At 37.9% G+C, this 25,972-nt stretch overlaps 1 protein-coding gene across 1 annotated transcript in view; it reads left to right on the top strand.

Moving 5' to 3' along the window:
• CCDC115 (coiled-coil domain containing 115) overlaps positions 1-25,972 on the top strand; it is a 303,910-nt gene that overhangs the window by 53,744 nt on the left and 224,194 nt on the right. Inside the window, exon 3 of the mRNA XM_044080726.1 lies at positions 847-950. Within this exon, the coding sequence (XP_043936661.1) occupies positions 847-950 (104 nt within the window). The remainder of the gene's footprint in view (positions 1-846; positions 951-25,972) is intronic.

Here is a 25,972-nt window from a genome sequence, read left to right as displayed (position 1 = left end):
AACTCATGGACTGCACTACAGTAGGGAAAAGGCAAATTACTCAATCCCTACTTTACAGCAATCTCAGTCAAAACAGTTCAGCGAACCAAATTGTTGACTATATGGTCTTGACCATATACGTTTCGACAAAGTAGTCCTTCGACCAGTTGACATAGACCCATAGTAACAGGCAACTCTTTACAGAGTCGTCGTGAAATAGCTCCCAGGAAGTGTATAGGTGCTGTTGTAGAAAACATCTTTGAGAGAGAAAAAAGGATGCACTTGATAAACTGGGGCGATAGTTCAGAAGCAGAGAGAAGAAATGGTTTCTCTTGAAAGGAATACTAGATGCATGGTACAACCTCTCTGAGGAGCAGATGGTTTCAGAATTGATAAATAATTTAAAAATATACAGGACTGGTATAAAACGGCTACAGAAAGGGGTAGAGGAAAGGCAGGCATTCAATTACCGAGGTTTGCCAGCCTCAGCAGTAAATGCATAAATGGGCAGACTGAGTGACCAACCAGTCTCTATATGCAGCTTAAGTGTTATGCTTTACTTATATTATGTGTAAATGTTATAAATCGTAGAAATTTAACCGTAACTGCCTTTCAACACTATATTACTAGAGTAGGATATTTGCATTTTGAATAATCTGCTTTGAGATCACATTGAGAATAAGTTTCCCTGCTTTCTGTAAAGCTCCTCATTCAGTGGCATATTAGATTTCCCTTTTACAACAAGTAGAGGGTCTTTGATATGGTTATGCTAACTGTGCTTCTTACATGCACTAGAACCAGCTATACTATGTTTCTTGTTCCCAGTCAGCCCCTGGTTTTCACTAATCTGTATTCATTTTGTTTCAGGGCTGGTTTTCACTCTCAAAATCCCGATATGCCATGGGCAATAAGTCTGTCTCCACTATCCAATACGGACACACAATGATCCCACTGGTTCGCATTCATACAAGGTATGTACTTAAAATTGATCTAATTGTAATGGTTCTCAGTGTGATTGGGGGCTATATGTTCAAGTTTAGAATTATGTGATAAAAATATACTAAAATTTTAAACAGCTAACTTCAATTTGTTATTCACAAGTATATGCAATTGTAGTCAAAGATTCCAGTAGATGGGTGTGTGCATTTGTGTGTGCACGCGTACATTTTTGTGTGTACGTGTGCGTCCTTGTGCAAATGTATATGCATGTGTATTATATAAAACCAAGTAACCAAGCATTTTAATAGTTCTCTTGCATAGAAAAAGAAATATTTTCATTTCTTGATATGAATTTAAATTCTTTAGCTAAGGTCTTTAAGCCTTTGTTAGTAGTTCTAGTATATAATTGTGCTTCATTTTGCTGTTTAAGTGGTGTAGCTGTTGATATTAAACCCTAGTTTCTTTCTTGTGTACTGAGTATATGTCAGGCTAATTCAGGACTAGTATTTGCGTTAAGGATGTTCCAGGCCAGTCATCTCAGAGCTGTGTCCAATTGTTTTTCTCTCCCACTTGGTCTGTTGTATTTGTGTTGTTAAAACCTACCGTATCTTTTGTTGCCTTCCAGTTATTATAATTTGACAATATAATTTCATCCCTCTCTCTATTTGCTGTTGGCAGTAAGACATAAATTTCATTTTGCAAAGTCTCTCCCCTTAAACTACTCAATGGGCTAAAAGGTCTTTGATAAAATTGCTTAATGTTGAGTGCAGTGATACTGCTTGCATTGATTTTAGTATTAAATTACTTTTTTCTTTTTTTTTTTTTACTATAATTAACTTAGTGGTTCTTGCTGAAGGCAGCAGACGATTTCCAGACTAGTTGATTTGTATTGAACTTTAAATACACAGTAGCAGGTCTACCCAAACATTGTCATAAAACTAAACTCCAGGTAGTTATTGTTACCCCTGCCCAAAGAGTTGTTCCTGTCCGTTTCATGGACCAACACTTGTTTACAACTTCTGTAGCCAGTCTGACTGAGATAGGTATCTTGAGACAGTGTAAGAATTGTCTCATGCCGTCTGACGATCATCTGTTAAACAGAATAACACAGTTTGAGAAAGATATGCATATATAATATCCTTGGAGGCAAAAATCTCACACACAGTAAACTTGGACACCAAAACTGTCAGCAGTACACAACACATCACAGCTCTCCAAGCGCATCACAATACACATGATCCATCATATGCCGAGGTTCTAAAGATTAATTTGCCCAAGCCTTCAAGACCTCCAAAACGTAGCACAGGCACAAAGCGCAGTCATCAAGTAAAGCCTACCTCCTCACATAGCACAAGGAGTCCCAAAGTCACAGATGCTGAGCCCATAAGGCAGGCATTAACCCAACAAAACATTTTTGTTGTAGGTGGCTCCATTGTAAGACATATAGATGTGCCTTTTACCAGGCTTAACAAAGACAGAGTTACCTTTAGTTGCTTGTCTGTTGCCAGGCTCCATCATATCATGCATTTACTCAAGTCTCTGAAAAACAAGCATCAGTATGACTCTACCATAGTTCATGCCACTGTCAAGGACTTAAAGTGTACCACCCCAGACTATATGGAGAGAGGTGTGATGGAGCACTCGGACTGTGTCCTAGACAGGTATGCGCCTAGCATTGAACAGTATTCTGTTTTCTCCAAGGATGATGATGCAGTATGAGCAAAAAATAATTGACTTCAGTAATTGGTTTAGATTTTGGTGTCATTCAGCTGGGGTCCAATATTTGTCAGTCTGGAAGGATATGATCGACAGACCATGCTGCTTCAACATGGATTGCCCATATCTGTCCCGTTTAGAATTTTCATTATTGGCAAAGACATTGTCTCCCCATAGTGCCTTTTTTAGACAATGTAAACCTACTAGTATAACAGAATAAACAAAGGAAAATATGAAGGTGTTACTGATCAATGCTAAGAGCCTAAACAAGAAGCTCTAATCCCTGCAAACCTCTCTCACTCTGGAGAATGTTGACAACCGTGTGGTGACTGAGACGTGGTTTAAAATAGCGGAGAGCACTCCAGCTGTCCTGCGCTATAATGCCTTGCAAACTTTTAGACCAGCTACTGTGCAGGAGGGAGAAGGGTGGAGATGTCTCAATCTACATCCAGAAGAAACTCGCATCAGTACTGGTAAAGCAACATAGGTTCATAGGTAGGTACTAGGTTATTGGCCCTAGGGCCTATATAAGCCTAGCCAAAAGGTACCCTGGCTTTCGCCACCCAAGAAAATTATTTTCATGTGCCACTGTCGAGCAGAGCCACAGAAGTGATCCCTGGGCTGAATTTCCTGTCTCCCATCCAATCATCAAGATTTTTCATGAGTGCTAATGAGGAGCTTTGTTTGATATAGATAGGTAGTTTGTTCCAGAGTATGGGAAGTCTCTGGGACAGGACTGTATCCCTCCAGCATGTTCTGTTTATTGTGGTGACAAGGTTTAGGTCCCTAGAGCGTGTAGCTCAGCGGGATTGGGATTTCTTTAAGTGGAGCATGTCCAAAAGCTCTGGGATTGACATAGCTTTGTGTGTTAGGCAGAGATCACCTCTGAGTAGGCAATATGCGACGGAGTAAAACTGCAGTTTTTTGAGACTGTCTGTGTAGGGCATCTGTTTGAGGCCGGTAATCCTCTTTGTGAGGTATTTCTGTTGGTCTTTCCAGTTATTGTAGATGTTTTGTGAGGTACATACCAAAAGGGGCGTTGTACACTTTAATGGGTCTAATGAGTGACGAGTAGAGGGGATCAATGACATCTTTTTTTCCTGGATGAGAAACCTTTTGTGATGAGGTGTGCCATGTAGAAGGATTTCCTGACTACTGTGGCGATGTGATTATCAAAGGAGCGACTACTGTCCACCTGTGTCCCAAGGTTTCTTATCACACTTCAGGTGTTTAAGTAGACTACCGCCTATGTGGTAGTTCATGGTTACAGAGCTTTTACCAAAAGGGATGACAATGCACTTTTTGGCATTGAGCTTAAGGCCATGGCTTTGATACCAGGCATCTGTCTCAGCGAGGCCCGTTTGTAGGATGTCCACATCTTTTGGAGTTTTGATTATGGCTTCTAGTTTGCAGTCATCTGCAAACTTCATTAGCCAAAGACATTCTGTGCTAGCCTGTACTTCAGAGAAGTAGATACCAAACAGGAGAGGACCCATGATCACTAGAGCCTCTTCGTGTCCAAATAACAATTAGAAATTTCCTGTACCATATATAAAATAGCCGTAGAACTCCCTCTTTGACATAGAAAAGCCACAGCACCTGTTTACAGGAACTGGAATCACTCAGTATTAAACCCAGTACCATTTTCCTAGGTGATCTAAACTATCCAACTATAGACTAGGAAACTTAAACTACCAGTAGTGTAGAAACACACAGATTTCTGGACTTTGTTAATACAAATGTCCTGGAACAATTAGTCAGAGTACCCACTAGGAGGAATAACATCTTGGATCTTGTCTTTTCTAATATGGGAGCATCTTGCCCCATCCCCTGCATATCTTCGTCACTTGTTAGGTCTGACCATAATGCAGTCTCCTTCGAAATAAAATTGAAACCACAGATACCTTCCACCCAACATACCTTTAGAAATATCTTTAAGACAAACTATTTACTCCTAAGTGATATATTGGCAAGGTTATTTCCCCACCAAACCCAGGTAACTCCATTGAATACACAGAAGTGTATATAGCAAGCTTCAAATCCCCTCCAAACCCAGTTAACTCCATTGAATACGCAGATGTGTATACCACCACACAGTGCCAGCATGTAAACAGCTGCATAGATGCAGGTGTACCCCATTAGAACAAGTGCAGGGCAAACCACAGAAACGAACCCACATGGTGAAACCATAATAGTAACAAGCTTTATAATAAAAGGAAAATAATTTTGACCAAAAGTAAGAAGAATAATTCCCAAAATGTTAAGAGCCCTTGTCACTGAAGTAAGCAAACAACTCAGGACCATCATAAAATTCACCAAAAGCTAATTTTGAGGCTAAAATAGCTACCCAAGCTTAAGACAATCACAAGGCATTTTTTATTTATGTTCTTAATCTCAAAAGCACAAAGCAGCAATGCACTGAACTGATTCTGAATAATACCTACACAGATGCTGAAGACCTAGCAAATCTACTGGCCAATGAACAAAGCTGCAACTTTACCCCTTTCTCCCCTCCGTCTGTTTTCAAGATATTCCTGAAACGGGCTTGTTTCCAGCTGTCACACAAGACCAAATTCTAAAAAGGCTGTCAAAATTTAAAATTATTGCTCTGATATCCCTGGATGCATCTTAAACAGCATAAAGCACAATTTAACCACACTCTTATCAACATTGTTCAGCCTCAACCTCAACATTGTTCAGCCTCAACCTCTACACAGGTTTTGTACCAAATAAATGGAGGACAGTTACAGTCTTTCCTCTACATAAGGGATTATTTTCCTTAGAACCCAGGCAGTTACAGACCCAGAAGTCTGACCAGCCTCATATGCAAAGCCATGGAAAGACTTATTATAGAACTAATCAGTCATGACATAGGGAACGTCCAAATGCTGGACCCATCTCAGTTTGGATTCATCAAGGTGAAGTCATGCTTTCTCAGCCTGGTGATTTTTTTTTTTTTTGAAAAGGGCACCAAGGCAATGGATGAAGGCAAAATGGTACATACCTGGAACTGGCCAAGGCCCTTGGCACAGTTCCCCACTCAGGCATAGTAGAAAAGCTAAGTAAACTGGGAATAAATCCCTAGGTCTCCCACTGGATTGCCAACTGGCTCACAGGTAGGGTGTAGGAAATCAAAATAGGGGAAGTAACCTTCACAAAGAGACCCATCACCATTGAAGTCCCCAGGCTTCTGTGCTGGGAACTCTCCTGTTTGGCATCCACTTTTCTGAGGAAAAGCCAATACCAAAAGACTGGCTGACTAAATTTGCAGGTGACTGCAAGCTAGGAGCAGTCATTGAATCCATACATTTCAAAGCCATCCTGCAGGAATTTTTTTCTCAAATAACTGGTGCCAAAATCGTGGACTGAAACTAAATTCCAAAAAAAATCACTGTTGCATCTTTTCAGAAGTCTTCTACTCCAAGGAACTACCACATTGACAGTACAATCCTAAGTTGACCCAGTTCTTTGGGATTTGGACACTTATGTGGATAGTGAGAATAACGTTTGACCAACATGCATCCATTGTAAGAATGTCCTTCTATATTGCACTGCATATAAACAAAGGGATTGTGTCTAGATGAAGGGATGTCATTGCCCCCCTTGTACTTAGCCCGCATTAGTTCATTCATTGAATATAATGCCCCCTTTGGCATGTATCTGTTCAGACACATGCAACAAAGTGGAATGCCCACAATGATACCTTACTAAAAGGAGTGCCCACTATGATAGTACTAAAAGAATACAAGGCTTAAACAACATGTCTTATGTGGACCAACTTAAACCCCTGTCACTATGGTTTGTGTCCTACAGACTGCTAAAAGGTAACCTGTGTCTGACTTGCAAGGTAACCCCCGACCCAGTACTGATGATTTACTGCACATCATAAGTCAAATGGCATCAGAAATACTCTAAGGATCTAAACATATTCTCCAACATCAACAGAATAGATTGGAGGGATAGATATATCTTGCAGAGGGTAACACTGCTCTGGAACAGGCTTCCTGTTCACATAAAACAGTGCATCTCTGTCTATATTTGAGAGCAACTTGGATTTAATGAATGGTAAGCAGAAAATTTATCTCAGGACTGTTCCCTCTACTACTAATGGACAGAGGTGGCTCCTAAATGCTTTATCCCATATATGGGTACCATCAAATTATCTATGGTATGATCACAGTTATCCTCATTAGGGGCAATATGTAATTACTGATTATGGGATAGGTAAGGCTAATCTATAACCAAATGGAATAAGTTAATTTGAGCACAAAAAGAGAAACTGGCTAAGCTTAAAATGGCCCGCAAGGGCAGCTAACTTAGTACTTATCCATGAACCTGTTACATAATGTGTATAAATGTGTTTGTAGATTTGTTAAATGCTTTCAAAGAAATACTCTTTGCTGAACTGAGCTGCTGTATGTCTTGAATTCTGTGTTTGGTTGAGAGATGCATGGTTGACATGCAGTAGCTGTTTTAAAATGGCTGGTTGTAATTCTGAGACAGTCTATCCCTTGAATGTCAAGAATATAAATCTCCCTACACCAGCTAACTACATCATAAAAGTGCCTTAATAGACAGGTAAGCAGAATGCCTGTACTTTGTGTAATTGTTGAAGTGCCAACTTGAGTACAATGGGAAACAGAGCATATGTGACTTTTTTGTGCCCACTGCATGCACCTGGCCATCACAAGCTGCGTAAATGCCTGCAGGGGCTAGTGGGTGTTTGCTTAAAGGTACTGTACTGCTCGGGAAGTAGCATAATGAGCTGTAGATGTATTTATCTCCATAACTTGCTGATTTATGCCGTAGTATTTGTAGCATAAACAGTTCTGTGTGCATCAAAAGGCTTTGTGAAGAAGTATGAGGGTTGGGACTGCAAAGCAGGGTGAAAGGGGTGTGTATTTAACCTCACTCATGACAAGAATATGACACTGTGGAATTGGTAGGAAGGGGAAATTTATACCATGTGAAACATGGCTGGGGATATGACATTGGGGAAGAAGGATTTCTGCTGTTTGGAACATTTGTTTTATTTATTAATCATAGACATGACACAAGCATGGAGGTGCGAGAAGTTTGATGATATTCCTATCATTGTGGAATGCTGCAAGGGATGGAGGAATATTGATCATTTTTCAATGATTCAGTATGACGCAAAGCAGGAGGATGGAGTTTTTTTTTATCACGATCACAGTTGGAGAAGGGTGCTAAGGGTGAGGGGAGGGATTAGTATGTCTTTTTCAGCTGTTATGGTACAATTAGAGTGAGAGTATTCATGTTACAGTGATTAGGAACATGACACAAGGGTGAGAAGGCAGTATTTTATTTTTTTCAAAGATGGTTAGTGACATAAGGAAGGCTGACATTTTTTTTCATTGATTGGGTACATGGCACAGTGAGGGGAAAGTCCATATTAATGTTGCACTCCTAGAATGATATCTGAGGGAAGTGGGTTCACATGGAATATACGTAAAATTACCTATCGGGTGTCTCAGCTAAATGGCAATTCTGAATGTCCATCCCATGTTGCCTCTTATCACACAGTGGAAATTCTAGCTTTGCTAGATTTTTCTTTTTGAGCTTTTAACCAAATGGTTTTCCTGTGTGATCTTTTTAAACATTGTTTTAGTTGGGATATTTTGTAGACACCCTTAGGTTTATGGATATCAGTTGGGTATGACTACCCTGTGTTTCCAAAAGTCAAACATTCCTCTTATGCTGTGCTGATGATGTCATAAGAAGGCAGAAACCTGCATGTCCACAGCTAGAGGGGTTTGGCTTTATTGGCCTGAAATTGTCCATAAATCGTCTTAAAAGTAAAAGAAAAAAGTCATGGACATTCAGAATTGTCATTTAGCTGAAACACCTGATATCCTTAAAGGGTAATTTACATATATCCCATGCTGCCTCTGATTCAAGAGGTTTAAGGTATCACACAGTGGAAATTCTAACTTTGCTAGATTTTTCTTTTTGTGTTTTGAACCAATTGGTTTTCCTGTGTGACCTTTTTAAACATTGTTTTAGTAACTCATTAGAATGCAGACAGTATGCCTGGCTACACACTTGCCATAAACTTAATAAAAAAATTAGAAGGTCTTTACACCACACAGTATGTTGAAGAAAACCAAAGAGTTTGGAACAAATAATAATAAAAAACTGAAGGTTTTTAGTGCTTTGTTTTTATACATTTAAATACAGCAGAACACATGCTGTCTGTAGTCAAACTTAAAATTTCGAGATTAACTTTTAATATTTTACTCTCATGATTAAAACATATCAAGTTTTCTTAACTAGTTAATTACATTAGTTAACACAGTTAGAAGCCCTTGTTGCAATACCTCCTTTACTTCAGGTTTACTTAATGTCAGAATGGAATGGTTCTACATGCAAAGTGGATTTTCCATGGTAATAATCTAATAACATTGATTTCTGTCATCCTTCTCAAATGGATAATAAGCAATATTATACATGTTAGGGTACTATTATTCCTGTTTTTTGCTCTGTATACTAAGCTTGCTATGTTTCAAACATTTTGGGTTAATGTTTACATTTTTTATGCTTTGTTTTAAATAGTTTACTCCTATGCCATCTGACCTATATTGTGTTATATTAGAATTGCATGTTTCTTGAGTTTGTAATACTTGGCTAAAATATGTCTAGGTGAATCCATACCCCTGTTGATAGCTACAAACAAGTAAATTTAAAATTCTTTTAATTCTTATTGTGTGCTAGCAGACTGTGCGTTATATATCTTGTTGCGTCTCTCAAGCTAATGAGTCTGATAGTATGGATTATTTTTATTACATAGCACTCGGTATTCTGCTCTCTTTCCATAGTTTCACTGCATTTGTTTACTCATTGTAGTAGTCTTGTCTGTTACTATATTTCTTTTCATTTGTATAGACAATGTAGTCTGTCAAACCTGCTTGTAGGTGTTTGTATATTCTAATCTAGGTCAGTGCTGTGATACCCTATTGGCGTTTTGATTTCTCTAAGAATAATATGTAGTGTAATAATAATGCTAAGCTTGGGTAAAATTGATTTATTCTGTTGATAACATCTCTGAGAATGCCTGTAAATGCAGAGTAATTGACTTTTTAGCAAAAGCAAAATGCTTTGTTGCTTCTACGTCCTGGAGAGAGAGATAGAGAGATAGAGGTATGCAGTTCTGGCTCACTTTTTGGGTGACACCTATGGACCACTATGTATTAAAGCTATGGAGAATACAACCCTGCTGCATACATATACTACCAAACAGTATTCTGAACATTGTTTGTGCAGATGTGGATTCCTCTCATAGGAAGACAAACTGTAGAGCTTGAGCTTGGGGTGAGCTGCCAAGGGTTTAGGGGCTGTGGTGGGAAGGGAATGTTCACTGGATCCATCAGACTAGCCCACTCCTTACCACTGGAATTCACCTCTGTCTGCAGAATAAATGGTCTGATTAGGTCCTTTATTCTGGAGCAGAATGGGCTATATTGCTGTGACATGGACTGGTAGGCATTTTGGCTCTCACCATGAGAGACCAGCAAATGGGTAAGTGGGGTGAAGGAAGGGAGCCACCTGGCATAAATCCAGTAAATGGGGTTGACATTTATAGCAGCACAGATTAACTGTTTGTGCCCTAAGCAGTATTGACTAACTGGTGTTCTCGATGCTTGAAGACTTCCATGGGAATGCCTGCTAAGTCCTTAAAGATTTTTGGCAAAACAATTTCCCAAACCAGCAAATGATAATGTCTCAAACACTGTAAGAGCTGCAGGAAAAAGTAAGACATTATTCAGTGGAAATTCATCTTTACAGTGGCACTAATGTCAGCCCTACAGGTATTAATCCTTGTTGTGTGTGTAATTCTGTGTACGGCTCTGTCTTTTTATGTCATTTATTTTACCTACAATATTCATATCAGCAGTATGGAGTTTTCATTCTGTTGTCAACCTTCTAACAATGTCGTGCAAGCCACCTGTCTATATTTCGTTTTGGACTGATTTACAAAAATGTTGCTATTGCACGTGCGTGTTTTATAAATGTTAGCAAACAACACTCAGTATCTCTCAAATTACAGCATTTGGAAGCTAAATGTCAGTCCATCCATCCAGCCACAACCCCTTTTTCCCATTTTTCACATGGGGTCGGGGTGTCAAGTTTGTTAATTATCTCTACTGGGTCTCTGTTGACACCATGCATTACCTCATTAATGCCTGCACTCTGTGTACTATTTCTGTACAACATAAACCATTCTTTATATAGTCATGATTCTTCTTGGGGGAGACTTCCTTAACTGAATGACTTCCACTTAATGAAGAGCAGTGTGAAACTAAGGTGTGAGAAGGGATCAAATTACATATAAATTAATGGAATTTGTAGGAACAGTACATACTTCCGCGGTGGTACAGCGAAAGCGTTGTTACCTCACAGCAAGAGGTTCTCCCATTCGATTCTCGGCTTGGCTTGAGAGTGCCTTCTGTGTGGAGTCTGCATGTCCTCCCCGCTGTTGGGTAGCGTTAGAAAGACATGCGTGTGTAAATGGGCGTGCCTTTGTTGAGGGTTGAGTGTCAAGCTGGCACCTCAGCGTTTCGTAAAAAAATCTACTGCCAATCATTAACGGACCAGAGTTCCGCTGTGGCGACCCCTTACCGGGAAAAAGCCGAAAGACCAACAACAAGTACATCCAAAATAATGTTCAGAAGGAGTGAAATTTAAGGGGATGCCGGAACTGAGCAATTTGTTTATGTAATGCTGAAGTAAAATAAAATTATCAAAAAGAAAACATAGATGTATATTGCACGAAAGTAAAGGAAATATAATGGTTTGTTTTGTTCTCTCTTACTTTCTGTGTGCCTATGTCACTTAAAATGTCATGTTAAGTAAAGATATTTAAGAAAAACAAAAGATTGTTTAAAATGTACTTCACTGGAGCTATCCACCACTTTTTGTTGTTAATGTACATTTTCATTTCTATTTTGAAGTATGAGTGAGTTTCGTACTTAGGTGCCTCACCTCACTGTCCATGTAGAATGCACTGGAGTGGAGATATTGCTAATTCATTGTTAATTATTTAAATAAGCACTATTTATATTTTTATTTAAATATTAAAATTATGTTAAGATCAAACATCTATAAATGAAACTCAAATTTGTCCGAACAGTACTACTGCGGACACAGGATGTCCAGATTATATGGTTCCTTAGATTAGGAAAGTTGCTTGTAAAAATTTACAGAAAATATTAAGTTTGGAAAATTATTAAAATATAATGTGGTACAGTGTTGGTGTAGTGATTTTGAATGTATAAACTGTAATCTTTTTAAAGATTTTTAATAAGTTTTACTTTTTTTTACAGCACTAACAGTTTTTGTGGTATTTGTTTACCTTTCCTTTTTTAAAAGTTTTCAAAAAAAAGACTGAAGCTTTTAAGATGGATGTAGGCTGCTAGGGGTTATAACTTTCCACAACTGATATGTGAGCGAGGTAATAAGCGGCTCACACTTTGATATTCATGCTGATTTGCAAATTTAGCTAATAGTAACGGCTACTATTAAAAGCAGTCATTGCAACAAGATTGACTGGGTATTTCACAAGTATCAGAAGAAGCTGTGGTTAAGTGCAAGAAATCAGTCAGAAACAATGTGCCCTCACAGTGGCACTGAAGCAAAGCCAAGGTCAGGAAGAACACAGCTCTAAAATGTATTTGTTTTCTGTTTTTTTTTTTCTCCCCATGGGAATCACCTAGAGAAGCATAGTGGACTTAAGCGTTTTACTGTAAATGGACAAGGAAAGTTTTGAGCAAACTATATATACGTACTATGGGCTCTCTTAAGAATATATTCAAAACTACTGATCAGAGCAATAAGAAAGGTATGGCTTATGGGATTCCACTGTATGTGAAGCAGTAGCACCAGATGCTCATTGTTTACATGTACGAGGGTTTGTGTGTGAGTGTATAAAATGCATATTGTATGGATGCACACGTGTGTGTGTTAAAAATATGCATAATTATCCACTTATACCTTTAGTGTAGGACACTGGAGGGATAATGAAGTCTTAGTCAACAACAGTCCAAGTTGTCAGCAGTTACTTCAGGACTCTTGCCCCAAAGGAAAATTCTTAGGGCCTTTGCCATCATGGTTTAGACTCATTTTAACTACTGATTATCTAAGTAGACAGTCCATGTCATGAGCTGATGCTTCACGAGCCTTACCCTGAAGGTGAGATCCTTGGAACCTCCACCAATATTATAGTGAAGACTCTGGTACTGGTATCTAAGTAGACGAGAAAGATCCAAGTTGATCGCTGCTGCTTGAGATGCCTTAGCCCAAGGATTAAATCTTTGAAACCCCCCCCCCCCCCAATATCCCAGTGCAGACTCATCTTGACTATTTATTTATTTATTTCAGTCTGATGACCGGGAAAGTCCACTGAACCATGAAGAGCCAGTTTTCAGTGGAGGCCCAGGTAGAAAAGCTCCAAAGACAAAAATTTTACAGAAATTGCATATTGCAAGGTAAACAAATAGTCGAGAAATATACAGTAAGTTAGATATAGAACTTAGTCATTGCATATATAGTCATTGTTCATATAGCCATTGCACATAATAAAATATACAGTAAGATAGATATAAGACATACAGTCATTGTACATTGAAATAAAAGTGAAAAAGTGTACAATTTCCTTGAAACAGTTGTAAATCAGTAGTAGGGAGTAATTCTGTCCGTAGTATGGGAGGGATCATCCCTGGTCATAGTGTATGAGAAACGTGGAGAGTACAGAGTCAGAGGGTTAGAGGGGAGATTGAGTTGGACTGTGACATGGGCATTACCATTTGGAAGATACATGAGAGAATAGGTGAGACTTGAAGTTGTTATGGTTAGATAGGTTGTGTGGGGGGGGGTTCCACTGTTTAGCTATGGAGTAAGATAGTAGTAGTTGGCCAGGAGGACATGACAGTTTGTGGACTTGCAGGAGATTTTGGTTTTTGGATCTGACCGAGTGGTTAGGTATGTCGGGTTTTAAGGATGTAGCAAGAGAGGGGCAGTTAAGTTTGAAGATGAGGTTGTGGGCAGTGGTGAGTTGTAGGCATCTCCGGTAGTTGGGAAGTTCTACCCATTTGAGACTGTGGAGGGAGTGGCAATGGTGGGGTGAGTTTTTTTTTTTTTTTTTTTTTAATAGGCTGCAAACTTGCTGATTTTTGTGGTTACAGGATTTCAGTTTAGATCACAGGCCAAGCTGGATATTGGTGAATAGGGGGGTGCCATACATAAGTGAGGGGAGAAGGAAGGTGGATGCAAGAGTTTGTTGGGTCGTGTGGCTGAGGCTGCGGTTGTGTCTGTAGAGGAGACCAAGTTTTTGGTGGGTTTTCCTGATTGAGGAGTGAATATGGGTTTCATATTTTAGGTCTTCATTGATGATGATGATACCGTGAAGCTTGGTATTTGGAACAATATCCAGGGGGTGTTATTCTAGCTATGCATGTTGAATGAGGTTTTGTTGATGTTGGAGTTTCTTGTAGGTGTAAAAATAGTTTTATTTGCGTTTAGGCCCAGATGGTTGGATTGCATCCAAGTTTCTGTTTTGGCGAAGACTAATTGGGTCTTTGATAGGAGTTCAGAGTAAGAGAGGGCTGAGCAGATGATAGTGGAGTCATCTGCATACTGGATGAGTGAGGATTTGGGGATGGTGTGGTGGACATTGTTGATGAGTATGTTAAAGAGTAGAGGACCAAGAACAGAACCTTGGGGGATACACCAGTGTGTGTAGGAAGGAAGGGAGAGGTTAATGTTTTCCAATGGACATCTTGTTGGTGTTTGGACAGGTAGCTGGAAAACCAGGCTATGGTAGTGGGAGAGAGTTTTAGGGTGGAGACCTGGGATAAGAGCTAGGTGTGAGAGATCGTGTTGAAGCCCTTTGAGAGATCTAGAAAGAGGGAAGACACGTATTTGCCAGTGTCGCGTTCTAGGTTGATGGTTTTGAGAAAGAGGATAAGGGCAGTCATGGTTCTGTGGCCAGGATGGAAGCTGTTTTGAGTAGGGAAGAGGAGATTGTTTTAATTTAGGTATGGCATAAGTTGTTCCTGGATAGTTTTGTCTAGTATTTTAGAAAGAGGAGAAAAGATGGCAGTAGGCCTGAAGTTGGTAGTGTCTGTGTTTTTGCCACCTTTGTGGAGAGGGTTGATGTAAGCATGGCGCCAGATAGATGGGATGTAGGATTCTTGTATGGATCTATTTATCAGAATAGAAATGGAATAGGCTATGCTGTCTGCTGATTCTTTGAGGAAGTTTGATGGTAGGTTGTCAGGTGCATTGCGACAGGTTTGAGAAGTCTTTTTATTGTACTTGTTGGGATGGGAGTTAGGGTGAAGGAGAGGAGGGAGGTAGGTGATTGGGGGGTGAGGGGGGCAGGAGGGGGGTTGAGGGAAAGAGGTAGATAGTTCTGCAATAGTCTGTGAAGAAAAGTTGAATTGGTTGGCTGTTTAGAGGTCTGTAAGGCTGGGGTTTGGACAAGGGTTTTCTTTATTACCAGGTTGGAGAATGGAAGAGATGGAGTCCCAGAATTTTTTAGGATTTGATGAGTGCATAGATTGAAGTTTGCAGAAGCAGGCTCTGCGGTCTTTTGTTATTACCCTTTTAGTGGAGTTCAAAGTTGTTTAAATTTTAGGAGGGAGGTGGAGGTTTTATGTTTTTGATATTGCTTCCATTTTTTGACTCTCTGGTGCATAGCTAGTCTGTTTTATTAACCAGGGGCAGGGATTGGTTTTGATATGTTTGGTTCGAAGAGGGGCTTGCTGGTTAAGAAGGGTTAGGAATGTTTGGTTGAAATAGGATACCGCTTCATCTAGAGGAAGGGTTTTTAGAGGGTTCCAGTCTGTGTGCTTTAGACATTATGAGAAAGCTACGGGGTTGAAAGAGGAGAGGTTGCTGGTTTGAGTGTAGTGGTGCTGTCTTTGTAGAGGAGATGTGAGATGGTCAGCGAAGGTTGGTATGTGGTCACTGAGAGGGTCTGATTAGTATTCCGGCATTAGAGGTAAGGTTTGGGTGAGTTGTTAGGATCCAGTCAATGATGGTTTCTGAGGTACCTACTTTATTTGTAGAAAACCACAAACTAGTGTCCAAGTAAAGTGTAAAACAGCGTTTATTGTTCCTCTGATGTGTTGGCTAATGCCTTCACAGGAGAATACTAAGCATACATCACACTCCATATTTATAATGCATTCATTAATCCAATTAACCAATATTCTAATTATTCAATTACATACAAAACTATTTAAAGTAAAACTCTCCAATTAAAATCTACATTCATTCCTTATGGTGCCAAAGTATCAAATGTTCAAATATAAATTGCTTCCTTGTACAATAAAACATTTTTAATATTCTTGTACAAATAATTATCTGCAACTTTTTCTAAAATTCTACCTGTTAATCCCTTTGACTGACTCTGATGTGCATAATAAAAATGTTCTGCTACTGAACTAGACATCTTGACATTTTCAGTGTCCCTAATGTGTTCCAATAGTCTAATTTTAAAGGGTCTTTTCGTTTCACCAATATAACATTTTTTCACAGGGGCATTTAAGCACATATATAATGCCCTCCGTATCGCATCTAAAAGTTCCTTTATTATCAAATTTTCTCCCATTTATACTATCAAAGCCTGTAACTATATGCTTACAGGCTTTGAATTTACCACAGACTTCAGTGCCATGTTTCCTATGTGTATTATAAAGTTTGGGTTCTAGTTTAACTAACCTACCTTTAACTAAAAAGCTTTTAATACTTCTCCCTACTTTATATGAAATTTTTAAATTTTCTGGTAGCCAATCTTTAGCTTCCTTAGATTTTTTTTTAGAAAATTCCAATAATATTTAACCATTGCAACCACCTTATCACTAAAGACACTATACAGTGTGATGAAATACATTTCTAAGTTATTTATTCTCATGTTACTATCATAGTTTCTCATTTCTCTATTTCCTTTATATCCCTGTATATCAATTCGATTCATTTTATGATAAGCTTTATCTATTACTTGCTGGCTATACCCTCTAGAGTAGAACATATTATACATTTTTTGAGTTTCTTGTAATTCTTGTAGATCATTGCACAGTCTTTGTAACTTAATAAACTCCCCAATTGGAAGAGCTTCTATAGTATGAGGAGAGTGACAACTAGTAGCCTTAAGATAATTGACGTGATCCTCAAATTTTCTATGTATCCTAGTATGTAAATATCCTTTTGATACATCTACCTCCACATCTAAAAATAATACCTTTTTTCCAGTTTGTATACCTTCAAATTTTAGATTAAATCTACTCATTTGCAACTCTGATATAAAATCATCAATTTTTGTTTCCCCTCCTTCACACAGAAAAATCACATTGTTTATAAAACTGCTATAATTTTTAACATGTTGATGAAAAAATGAAGTTTTGTAGATATATTCTTGTTCAAACAAACCCATGCTTAAATTCGCATATGAGGGGGCAAATGCCGCCCCCATAGCTGTGCCTTGTTTCTGTCTAAATAATTCACCTCTGAATTCAAAAAAAATCTTTATAAGACTAAAATGTAACATTTCTACTATATACTATGTTGCTGGACCTTGTCCCAAGACAAATCTCACTGCTTCCATACCAAATTCATGGTAGATATTTGTATATAGGCTTTTTATATCAAGGGTGATCCAATACAGCTGGTCATTCCAGCCTATATTTTGTGTTTTCTGCAAAAAATTTGATGCATCCTTCACATAAGCTGGCAACAACAATACGTTGGGTAACATCAATTCATGCAAAAGACATCCTATATTATGCAGAAAATAATTACTTCCAGAAGCAATAGGGCGCCCTGGTGGGTTAGTAAGATTTTTATGAATTTTTGGTACACAGTAAAAATATGCCATACTAGCATTATTATGGCTAAACTTTTTTTTAACATAGTCGTCAGTCAAATATCCTAGTCTCTTACATTTATGTAAGAGTTATTCATACTCCTGAGATAGCCAGCTCATACATATCACCATGAACCATCTCATACACAATTATTTAGATGATTTATAACACATTTCCAAATATTGTGAAATACGTAAAATGACTAACTTATTGCCTTTATCTGCAGGCTTAAAAATCAAATCTACATCTCTACCTAATGTCTGCAGTGCTAACCATTCATTTTTAGTCAGATTATACTTAATATTCATACTTTTTTTTAAATTGACAAATTCTTGTTCAGTAGAATAATTAAGCATATTCTGAAACTGTATAATTTCCATACAATTGATTACAGGTATAAATTTGCTTTGTACCTCTGTTTTACTAGTATCAAATAGATGGTATGCATTTAAAACATCATCAGACTCTCAGGAAAAAAAACTATCATCACTAAATAAAGAAACATCTTCACCAGCATCAGAAATCTGTGGTGCATCCGCAAAATTATGTCTAAACATATACTTCAGCTGTAATTTTCTTATGAACGTAAACAAATCACATTTTAAATCATGAAGCCTAGGTATTACTGTAGGGATACATTTTAAACCACGTTCTAATACAGCTCTTTCATATATATTTAAATTATAACCAGACAGATTAACCACATGAGAGTCCACTTTACCATCTGTCCCTTTTATTCCTGTTTTGCCACTGCTGGGAATGTTGTTGGGGGTATGGCTGGTGTTGGTTAAACTGTCCTTCTCGCTGCCGTTTTTTCCCTGATAAAATGATTTATTTCCCCCTTAGTTCCGAAAGTTTCTTTTGATGTTCCGCACTATTTTGCGCTGGTGGTAAGGGGTGCGTATTCACTATTTACACAATTATCTTCCTCAGAAGAAACTGTCTCAAAGGATGGTCATGAGCTGAAAGAACGCCGCTCTTCCACCCTCTTCCCTTCCTTGAATGTCATATGATGCTTTGCATTCTTTCTATTGGCCTTGGACGTAAAGGCCATACCACTGTCCTAGTCTTTAGTATCCCTAATTAATTTATTTATTTTTCTAGTTATTATGTCTTTTTTATATCCCTTCAGCTTACTATTGATATCTTTCAAAATTTTGTTCAAAAAATCTGGACCTGATTTAGACATAATGTAACTACAAGTGGCATTGATGTCTTTTTATAGATTACCTTGTTTTAACCTGTCTCGCTCGACAAGTATAGCAACCCATTCCGTTGTACATTTATGGGCTGCCTGTATCCAGCGCTTTTGAAAAGTTAAATCAGTGTCATCATCCAAATTAAAGGGTGTAGCTGGATCTTTAAACACACTCAGACCTCTGGGATAATTTCAAGTTCAAGGTACTTAGTTAAACTATAAAACAATTGCGCAAGAGACACGCACAGTACCTTAATTTCCGTACTCATTGGCACCTGTTTCTGTTCAACAGATGAGAACATATTGGAAAGCCTATTGTTACGATCTATTTCCCATTTATTCCAAGCCGGTAGATTCGAAGTGCAAGTCTGTGAATTGCCAACGGATCCAGTAACAGCCTCAGTATGTATAGAAGAAAAATTAGCCTTTCTATCATTCAATTGGGATAAATACTTATCCATAGGCCTCTGCTGCGAATCCGTTGTACCTCGGAACACCCGTGGTAGATCAATGTTCGGATCACTAGCCATAAATACCAGTTAAACCACAGAAAAAGTAAAACTTGTAGAAAACCACAAACTAGTGTCCAAGTAAAGTGCAAAACAGCGTTTATTGTTCCTCTGACGTCTCGGCTAATGCCTTCACAGGAGAATACTAAGCATACATCAAACTCCATATTTATAATGCATTCATTAACCCAATTAACCAATATTCTATTTATTCAATTACATGCAAAACTATTTAAAGTAAAACTCTCCAGTTAAAATCTACATTTATTCCTGATGGTGCCAAAGTATCAAATTTTAAAATATAAATTGCTTCCTTGTACAATAAAACATTTTTAATATTCTTGTACAAATAATTATCTGCAAATTTTTCTAAAATTGTACCTATCAATCCCTTTGACTGACTCTGATGTGCATAATAAAAATGTTCTGCTACTGAACTAGACATCTTGACATTTTCAGTGTCCCTAATGTGTTCCAATAGTCTAATTTTAAAGGGTCTTTTCGTTTCACCAATATAACATTACAGGGGCATTTAAGCACATATATAATGCCCTCCGTATCGCATCTAAAAGTTCCTTTATTATCAAATTTCCTCCCATTTATACTATCAAAGCCTGTAACTATATGCTTACAGGCTTTGAATTTACCACAGACTTCAGTGCCATGTTTCTTAGGTGTATTATAAAGTTTAGGTTCTAGTTTAACTAACCTACCTTTAACTAAAAAGCTTTTAATACTTCTCCCTACTTTATATGAAATTTTTAAATTTTCTGGTAGCCAATCTTTAGCTTCCTTAGATTTTTTTTTAGAAAATTCCAATAATATTTAACCATTGCAACCACCTTATCACTAAAGACACTATACAGTGTGATGAAATACATTTCTAAGTTATTTATTCTCATGTTACTATCATAGTTTCTCATTTTTCTATTTCCTTTATATCCCTGTATATCAATTCGATTCATTTTATGATAAGCTTTATCTATTACTTGCTGGCTATACCCTCTAGAGTAGAACATATTATACATTTTTTGAGTTTCTTGTAATTTTGTAGAACATTGCACAGTCTTTGTAACTTAATAAACTCCCCAATTGGAAGAGCTTCTATAGTATGAGGAGAGTGACAACTAATAGCCTTAAGATAATTGACGTGATCCTCAAATTTTCTATGTATCCTAGTATGTAAATATCCTTTTGATACATCTACCTCCACATCTAAAAATAATACCTTTTTTCCAGTTTGTATACCTTCAAATTTTAGATTAAATCTACTCATTTGCAACTCTGATATAAAATCATCAATTTTTGTTTCCCCTCCTTCACACAGAAAAATCACATTGTTTATAAAACTGCTATAATTTTTAACATGTTGATGAAAAAATGAAGTTTTGTAGATATATTCTTGTTCAAACAAACCCATGCTTAAATTCGCATATGAGGGGGCAAATGCCGCCCCCATAGCTGTGCCTTGTTTCTGTCTAAATAATTCACCTCTGAATTCAAAAAAAATCTTTATAAGACTAAAATGTAACATTTCTACTATATACTATGTTGCTGGACCTTGTCCCAAGACAAATCTCACTGCTTCCATACCAAATTCATGGTAGATATTTGTATATAGGCTTTTTATATCAAGGGTGATCCAATACAGCTGGTCATTCCAGCCTATATTTTGTGTTTTCTGCAAAAATTTGATGCATCCTTCACATAAGCTGGCAACAACAATACGCTGGGTAACATCAATTCATGCAAAAGACATCCTATATTATGCAGAAAATAATTACTTCCAGAAGCAATAGGGCGCCCTGGTGGGTTAGTAAGATTTTTATGAATTTTTGGTACACAGTAAAAATATGCCATACTAGCATTATTATGGCTAAACTTTTTAACATAGTCGTCAGTCAAATATCCTAGTCTCTTACATTTATGTAAGAGTTATTCATACTCCTGAGATAGCCAGCTCATACATATCACCATGAACCATCTCATACACAATTATTTAGATGATTTATAACACATTTCCAAATATTGTGAAATACGTAAAATGACTAACTTATTGCCTTTATCTGCAGGCTTAAAATCAAATCTACATCTCTACCTAATGTCTGCAGTGCTAACCATTCATTTTTAGTCAGATTATACTTAATATTCATACTTTTTTTTAAATTGACAAATTCTTGTTCAGTAGAATAATTAAGCATATTCTGAAACTGTATAATTTCCATACAATTGATTACAGGTATAAATTTGCTTTGTACCTCTGTTTTACTAGTATCAAATAGATGGTATGCATTTAAAACATCATCAGACTCTCAGGAAAAAAAACTATCATCACTAAATAAAGAAACATCTTCACCAGCTTCAGAAATCTGTGGTGCATCCGCAAAATTATGTCTAAACATATACTTCAGCTGTAATTTTCTTATGAACGTAAACACATCACATTTTAAATCATGAAGCCTAGGTATTACTGTAGGGATACATTTTAAACCACGTTCTAATACAGCTCTTTCATATATATTTAAATTATAACCAGACAGATTAACCACATAAGAGTCCACTTTACCATCTGTCCCTTTTATTCCTGTTTTGCCACTGCTGAGAATGTTGTTGGGGGTATGGCTGGTGTTGGTTAAACTGTCCTTCTCGCTGCCGTTTTTTCCCTGATAAAATGATTTATTTCCCCCTTAGTTCCGAAAGTTTCTTTTGATGTTCCGCACTATTTTGCGCTGGTGGTAAGGGGTGCGTATTCACTATTTACACAATTATCTTCCTCAGAAGAAACTGTCTCAAAGGATGGTCATGAGCTGAAAGAACGCCGCTCTTCCACCCTCTTCCCTTCCTTGATTGTCATATGATGCTTTGCATTCTTTCTATTGGCCTTGGACGTAAAGGCCATACCACTGTCCTAGTCTTTAGTATCCCTAATTAATTTATTTATTTTTCTAGTTATTATGTCTTTTTTATATCCCTTCAGCTTACTATTGATATCTTTCAAAATTTTGTTCAAAAAATCTGGACCTGATTTAGACATAATGTAACTACAAGTGGCATTGATGTCTTTTTATAGATTACCTTGTTTTAACCTGTCTCGCTCGACAAGTATAGCAACCCATTCCGTTGTACATTTATGGGCTGCCTGTATCCAGCGCTTTTGAAAAGTTAAATCGGTGTCATCATCCAAATTAAAGGGTGTAGCTGGATCTTTAAACACACTCAGACCTCTGGGATAATTTCAAGTTCAAGGTACTTAGTTAAACTATAAAACAATTGTGCAAGAGACACGCACAGTACCTTAATTTCCATACTCATTGGCACCTGTTTCTGTTCAACAGATGAGAACGTATTGGAAAGCCTATTGTTACGATCTATTTCCCATTTATTCCAAGCCGGTAGATTCGAAGTGCAAGTCTGTGAATTGCCAATGGATCCAGTAACAGCCTCAGTATGTATAGAAGAAAAATTAGCCTTTCTATCATTCAATTGGGATAAATACTTATCCATAGGCCTCTGCTGCGAATCCGTTGTACCTTGGAACACCCGTGGTAGATCAATGTTCGGATCACTAGCCATAAATACCAGTTAAACCACAGAAAAAGTCAAACTTGTAGAAAACCACAAACTAGCTAGTGTCCAAGTAAAGTGCAAAATGGCGTTTATTGTTCCCTCTGACGTCTCGGCTAATGCCTTCACAGGAGAATACTAAGCATACATCACATTCCATATTTATAATGCATTCATTAATCCAATTAACCAATATTCTAATTATTCAATTACATACAAAACTATTTAAAGTAAAACTCTCCAGTTAAAATCTACATTCATTCGTGATGGTGCCAAAGTATCAAATTTTCAAATATAAATTGCTTCCTTGTACAATAAAACATTTTTAATATTCTTGTACAAATAATTATCTGCAACATTTTCTAAAATTCTACCTATTAATCCCTTTGACTGACTCTGATGTGCATAATAAAATGTTCTGCTACTGAACTAGACATCTTGACATTTTCAGTGTCTTTAATGTGTTCCAATAGTCTAATTTTAAAAGGTCTTTTCATTTCACCAATATAAAATTACAGGGGCATTTAAGCACATATATAATGCCCTCAGTATCACATCTAAAAGTTCCTTTATTATCAAATTTTCTCCCATTTATACTATCAAAGCCTGTAACTATATGTTTACAGGCTTTGCATTTGCCACAGACTTCAGTGCCATATTTCTTATGTGTATCATAAAGTTTAGGCTCTAGTTTAACTAACCTACCTTTAACTAAAAAGCTTTTAATACTTCTCCCTACTTTATATGATTTTTTTTTTTAAAACCATCTTTATTTGATCTGGTTGGAGAGTTTATAAGTTGGGAGAAAGTTTACAGATTCATTGTATGGGAAGGGGCATCAGATTTAATGGAGGCCAATTTAATGTTTGTATCACTGAGGATATAGGTTTAATTTTTGATGATGGAGGAAAACCAGAAAAGGATGTCTTCAAGTGTTTTGATATCGCCTAGGGGAATATAGAGGGCACTGATGCATATGGATTTGTAGTTTATTTTTAATACAGCTATTGTTAATTTCCGCTTTGGAAAATTTGGGATGTGATTGGTGTAAGGAGTTATGGTATGGGAGAAGGGATAGATAATAGCTACTCCACCTCCTGTTTTTTTTTAGTTCTGTTGTTGCGAATGATTTGGTAACCTGGTGGCAGAATTTCATCATCTTTTATAAAAGACTTAAGCCAGGTTTCAGAAATGGAAGTTATGCCAGGGTTGTTATGGGAGAGGTTTCAGAAATGGAATTTATGCCAGGGTTGTTATGGGAGAGCCAGTCGTGTAGGTTAGGGATTTTGTTTCTAAGGTTTTGTGCATTAAGTCTAGTGAGGTGAATGGATTTCTGTTTAAGAGGTTGATTGGTGAGGTTGGTGAGTTTAATTTTGGAGGTGGATCCGGGGTTAGGGCAGATGTCACTGGAGAGAGAAAGAGATATGGTGGATGAGTTGTGTGAGGTAGTTTATTAAGGGCAGGGAATTTGGGTTATGGAATAGTAGTGATTTTCTGCTATGACATTTAAGAGTTGTGTTCAGGGAGGGTGAAGTAGGGAGTAGTTTGGGTTTGAATAGGTAGGTTGGGTTGGAGGAAAAGAGTTCATGTGAAATGTGTGTCGGCTGGGGTGGGAGTGTGGTGGTTTGAGGTAGTGGACTGAGAATAAGAAGTATGGTGTGGGTTAGGGTATTGTGTAAGAAAGGTAAGACAGGTGAGAGACATTAGAAGGGCAGATGGCATTATGGGGAGTGATGTGATGGCTAGCATTGTAGTGGAGTAGGTGGAGTTTTACTGAGGTAGGAAGTGGGTGGTGTGAGCTGTTGGTTAGCTGTGATTGGAAAGGGGTGGAGAGGGAGGAGTTTGGGGATGTATAAATGTACAGGTAGAGGTGATGGGTGGGAATGAGGGCAGGGTAGGGGAGAAGAGTGAGCCCGAAGGGTGAACAGAGTGGGCAGAGCAAAGAAGGAGTGAAGTCCGCAGAAAACAGTCAGTGGCATGGACTCGGTGACTGGAACTGTGCTACAGCCAGACAGCTCTGTAAGTCTGTTCTGCAGCTATAGGAAAGGTCTGTGAGCTTAGTAAGCATTCCACTGGTTCTCAAAAGGGAAGGAGGAAAAATGAGAGGAACCTGTTCTGGGGAAAAAGAGAGAGAAAAAACTAAGCAAGATTAAAATGCAACAGCATGGGAGGTTATTGGGTAGAGCTGAGGAACGGGGTATGGTTGTCTACAGTGAGTATGTGCTGCCACTTAGTGGTGAAATAAAATTACAAAGTAATTATTCATCAAAACAGCCAAGGGAGAGAAAACATAAAATAAAGCTGTAGAGTCTGAAAGGGAGGGATGGATGGTAACTGGCTACAGTAGGCTGCTATTGTGCATGCCATGGGTAAAGAAAAGCCACAAACATAAACCACAAGGCTAGATTATTGTAAAGAAACTACATACACACCGAGTTCCTTTGGAGGGGAAAATAAACACACTTTTAGACCGCTGAAGGTGCTTAGGGTGTAGGCAATCCAAGGACTTCGACTTCCTTAGGAGGGAGGTGTTCCTGGCAGAGAGATGTAGCGAGGGGAGCACCCGAGTTTGGAGGATGAAGAATGCAGCAAACTGTGAAGAGAGAAAGATATCTTTTTTCAGCGTTTAGGGTCATTAAACAAGAAATGATCTAGTAGGAGGCTAGAGTAGATAAAGTAAGGGGAGTTTAGTGCGGTAGAGGTAGGAGTTAGAGCATACTAAAGCTGAGTGGAGGTAGAAGAACAAAGCAAGTGTAGCTAGAGGGAGAGAAAGAAGAAAGAGAAAGGTACCAGGATTTATTTAATATGCCATCATGTAAGCGTTTAGGTAGTTAAAAACACAGTGCATCCTCCCTTATTGGCAACACACAAATATTCACTATGACACTGGAAACAACGGTATACATTAGCAAACGGCACTCTCGTGTGCAAACATATAACAGATAAGAGTAATTAGCAACACATAATTAATACAAATAAACTGGATAAGAACAGCATACATTAACTCTCGGCATTCTGTGGTTTATTGTGTTTGTGTGGGTGATTCAGAAGTCAAACTGTGTGAGAGAGATGAGCTTGTATGCGAGAATTGAATCCTAGAATATATGCAGTTTTAAGTGAATGGGGTGAGCCGGAAGTACGTTTACTCGTAGGAAGTCTGGTAGAGGGGAAGTAGCAGCATGCAA

This window comes from Protopterus annectens, chromosome 8.part0, assembly GCF_019279795.1.
Source record: "Protopterus annectens isolate FY-2018-M chromosome 8.part0, PAN1.0, whole genome shotgun sequence".
Lineage (NCBI taxonomy): Eukaryota > Metazoa > Chordata > Ceratodontiformes > Protopteridae > Protopterus > Protopterus annectens.
The sequence above is the reverse complement of the archived record's forward strand: the minus strand, read 5'-3'. Positions and strand labels throughout refer to the sequence as shown.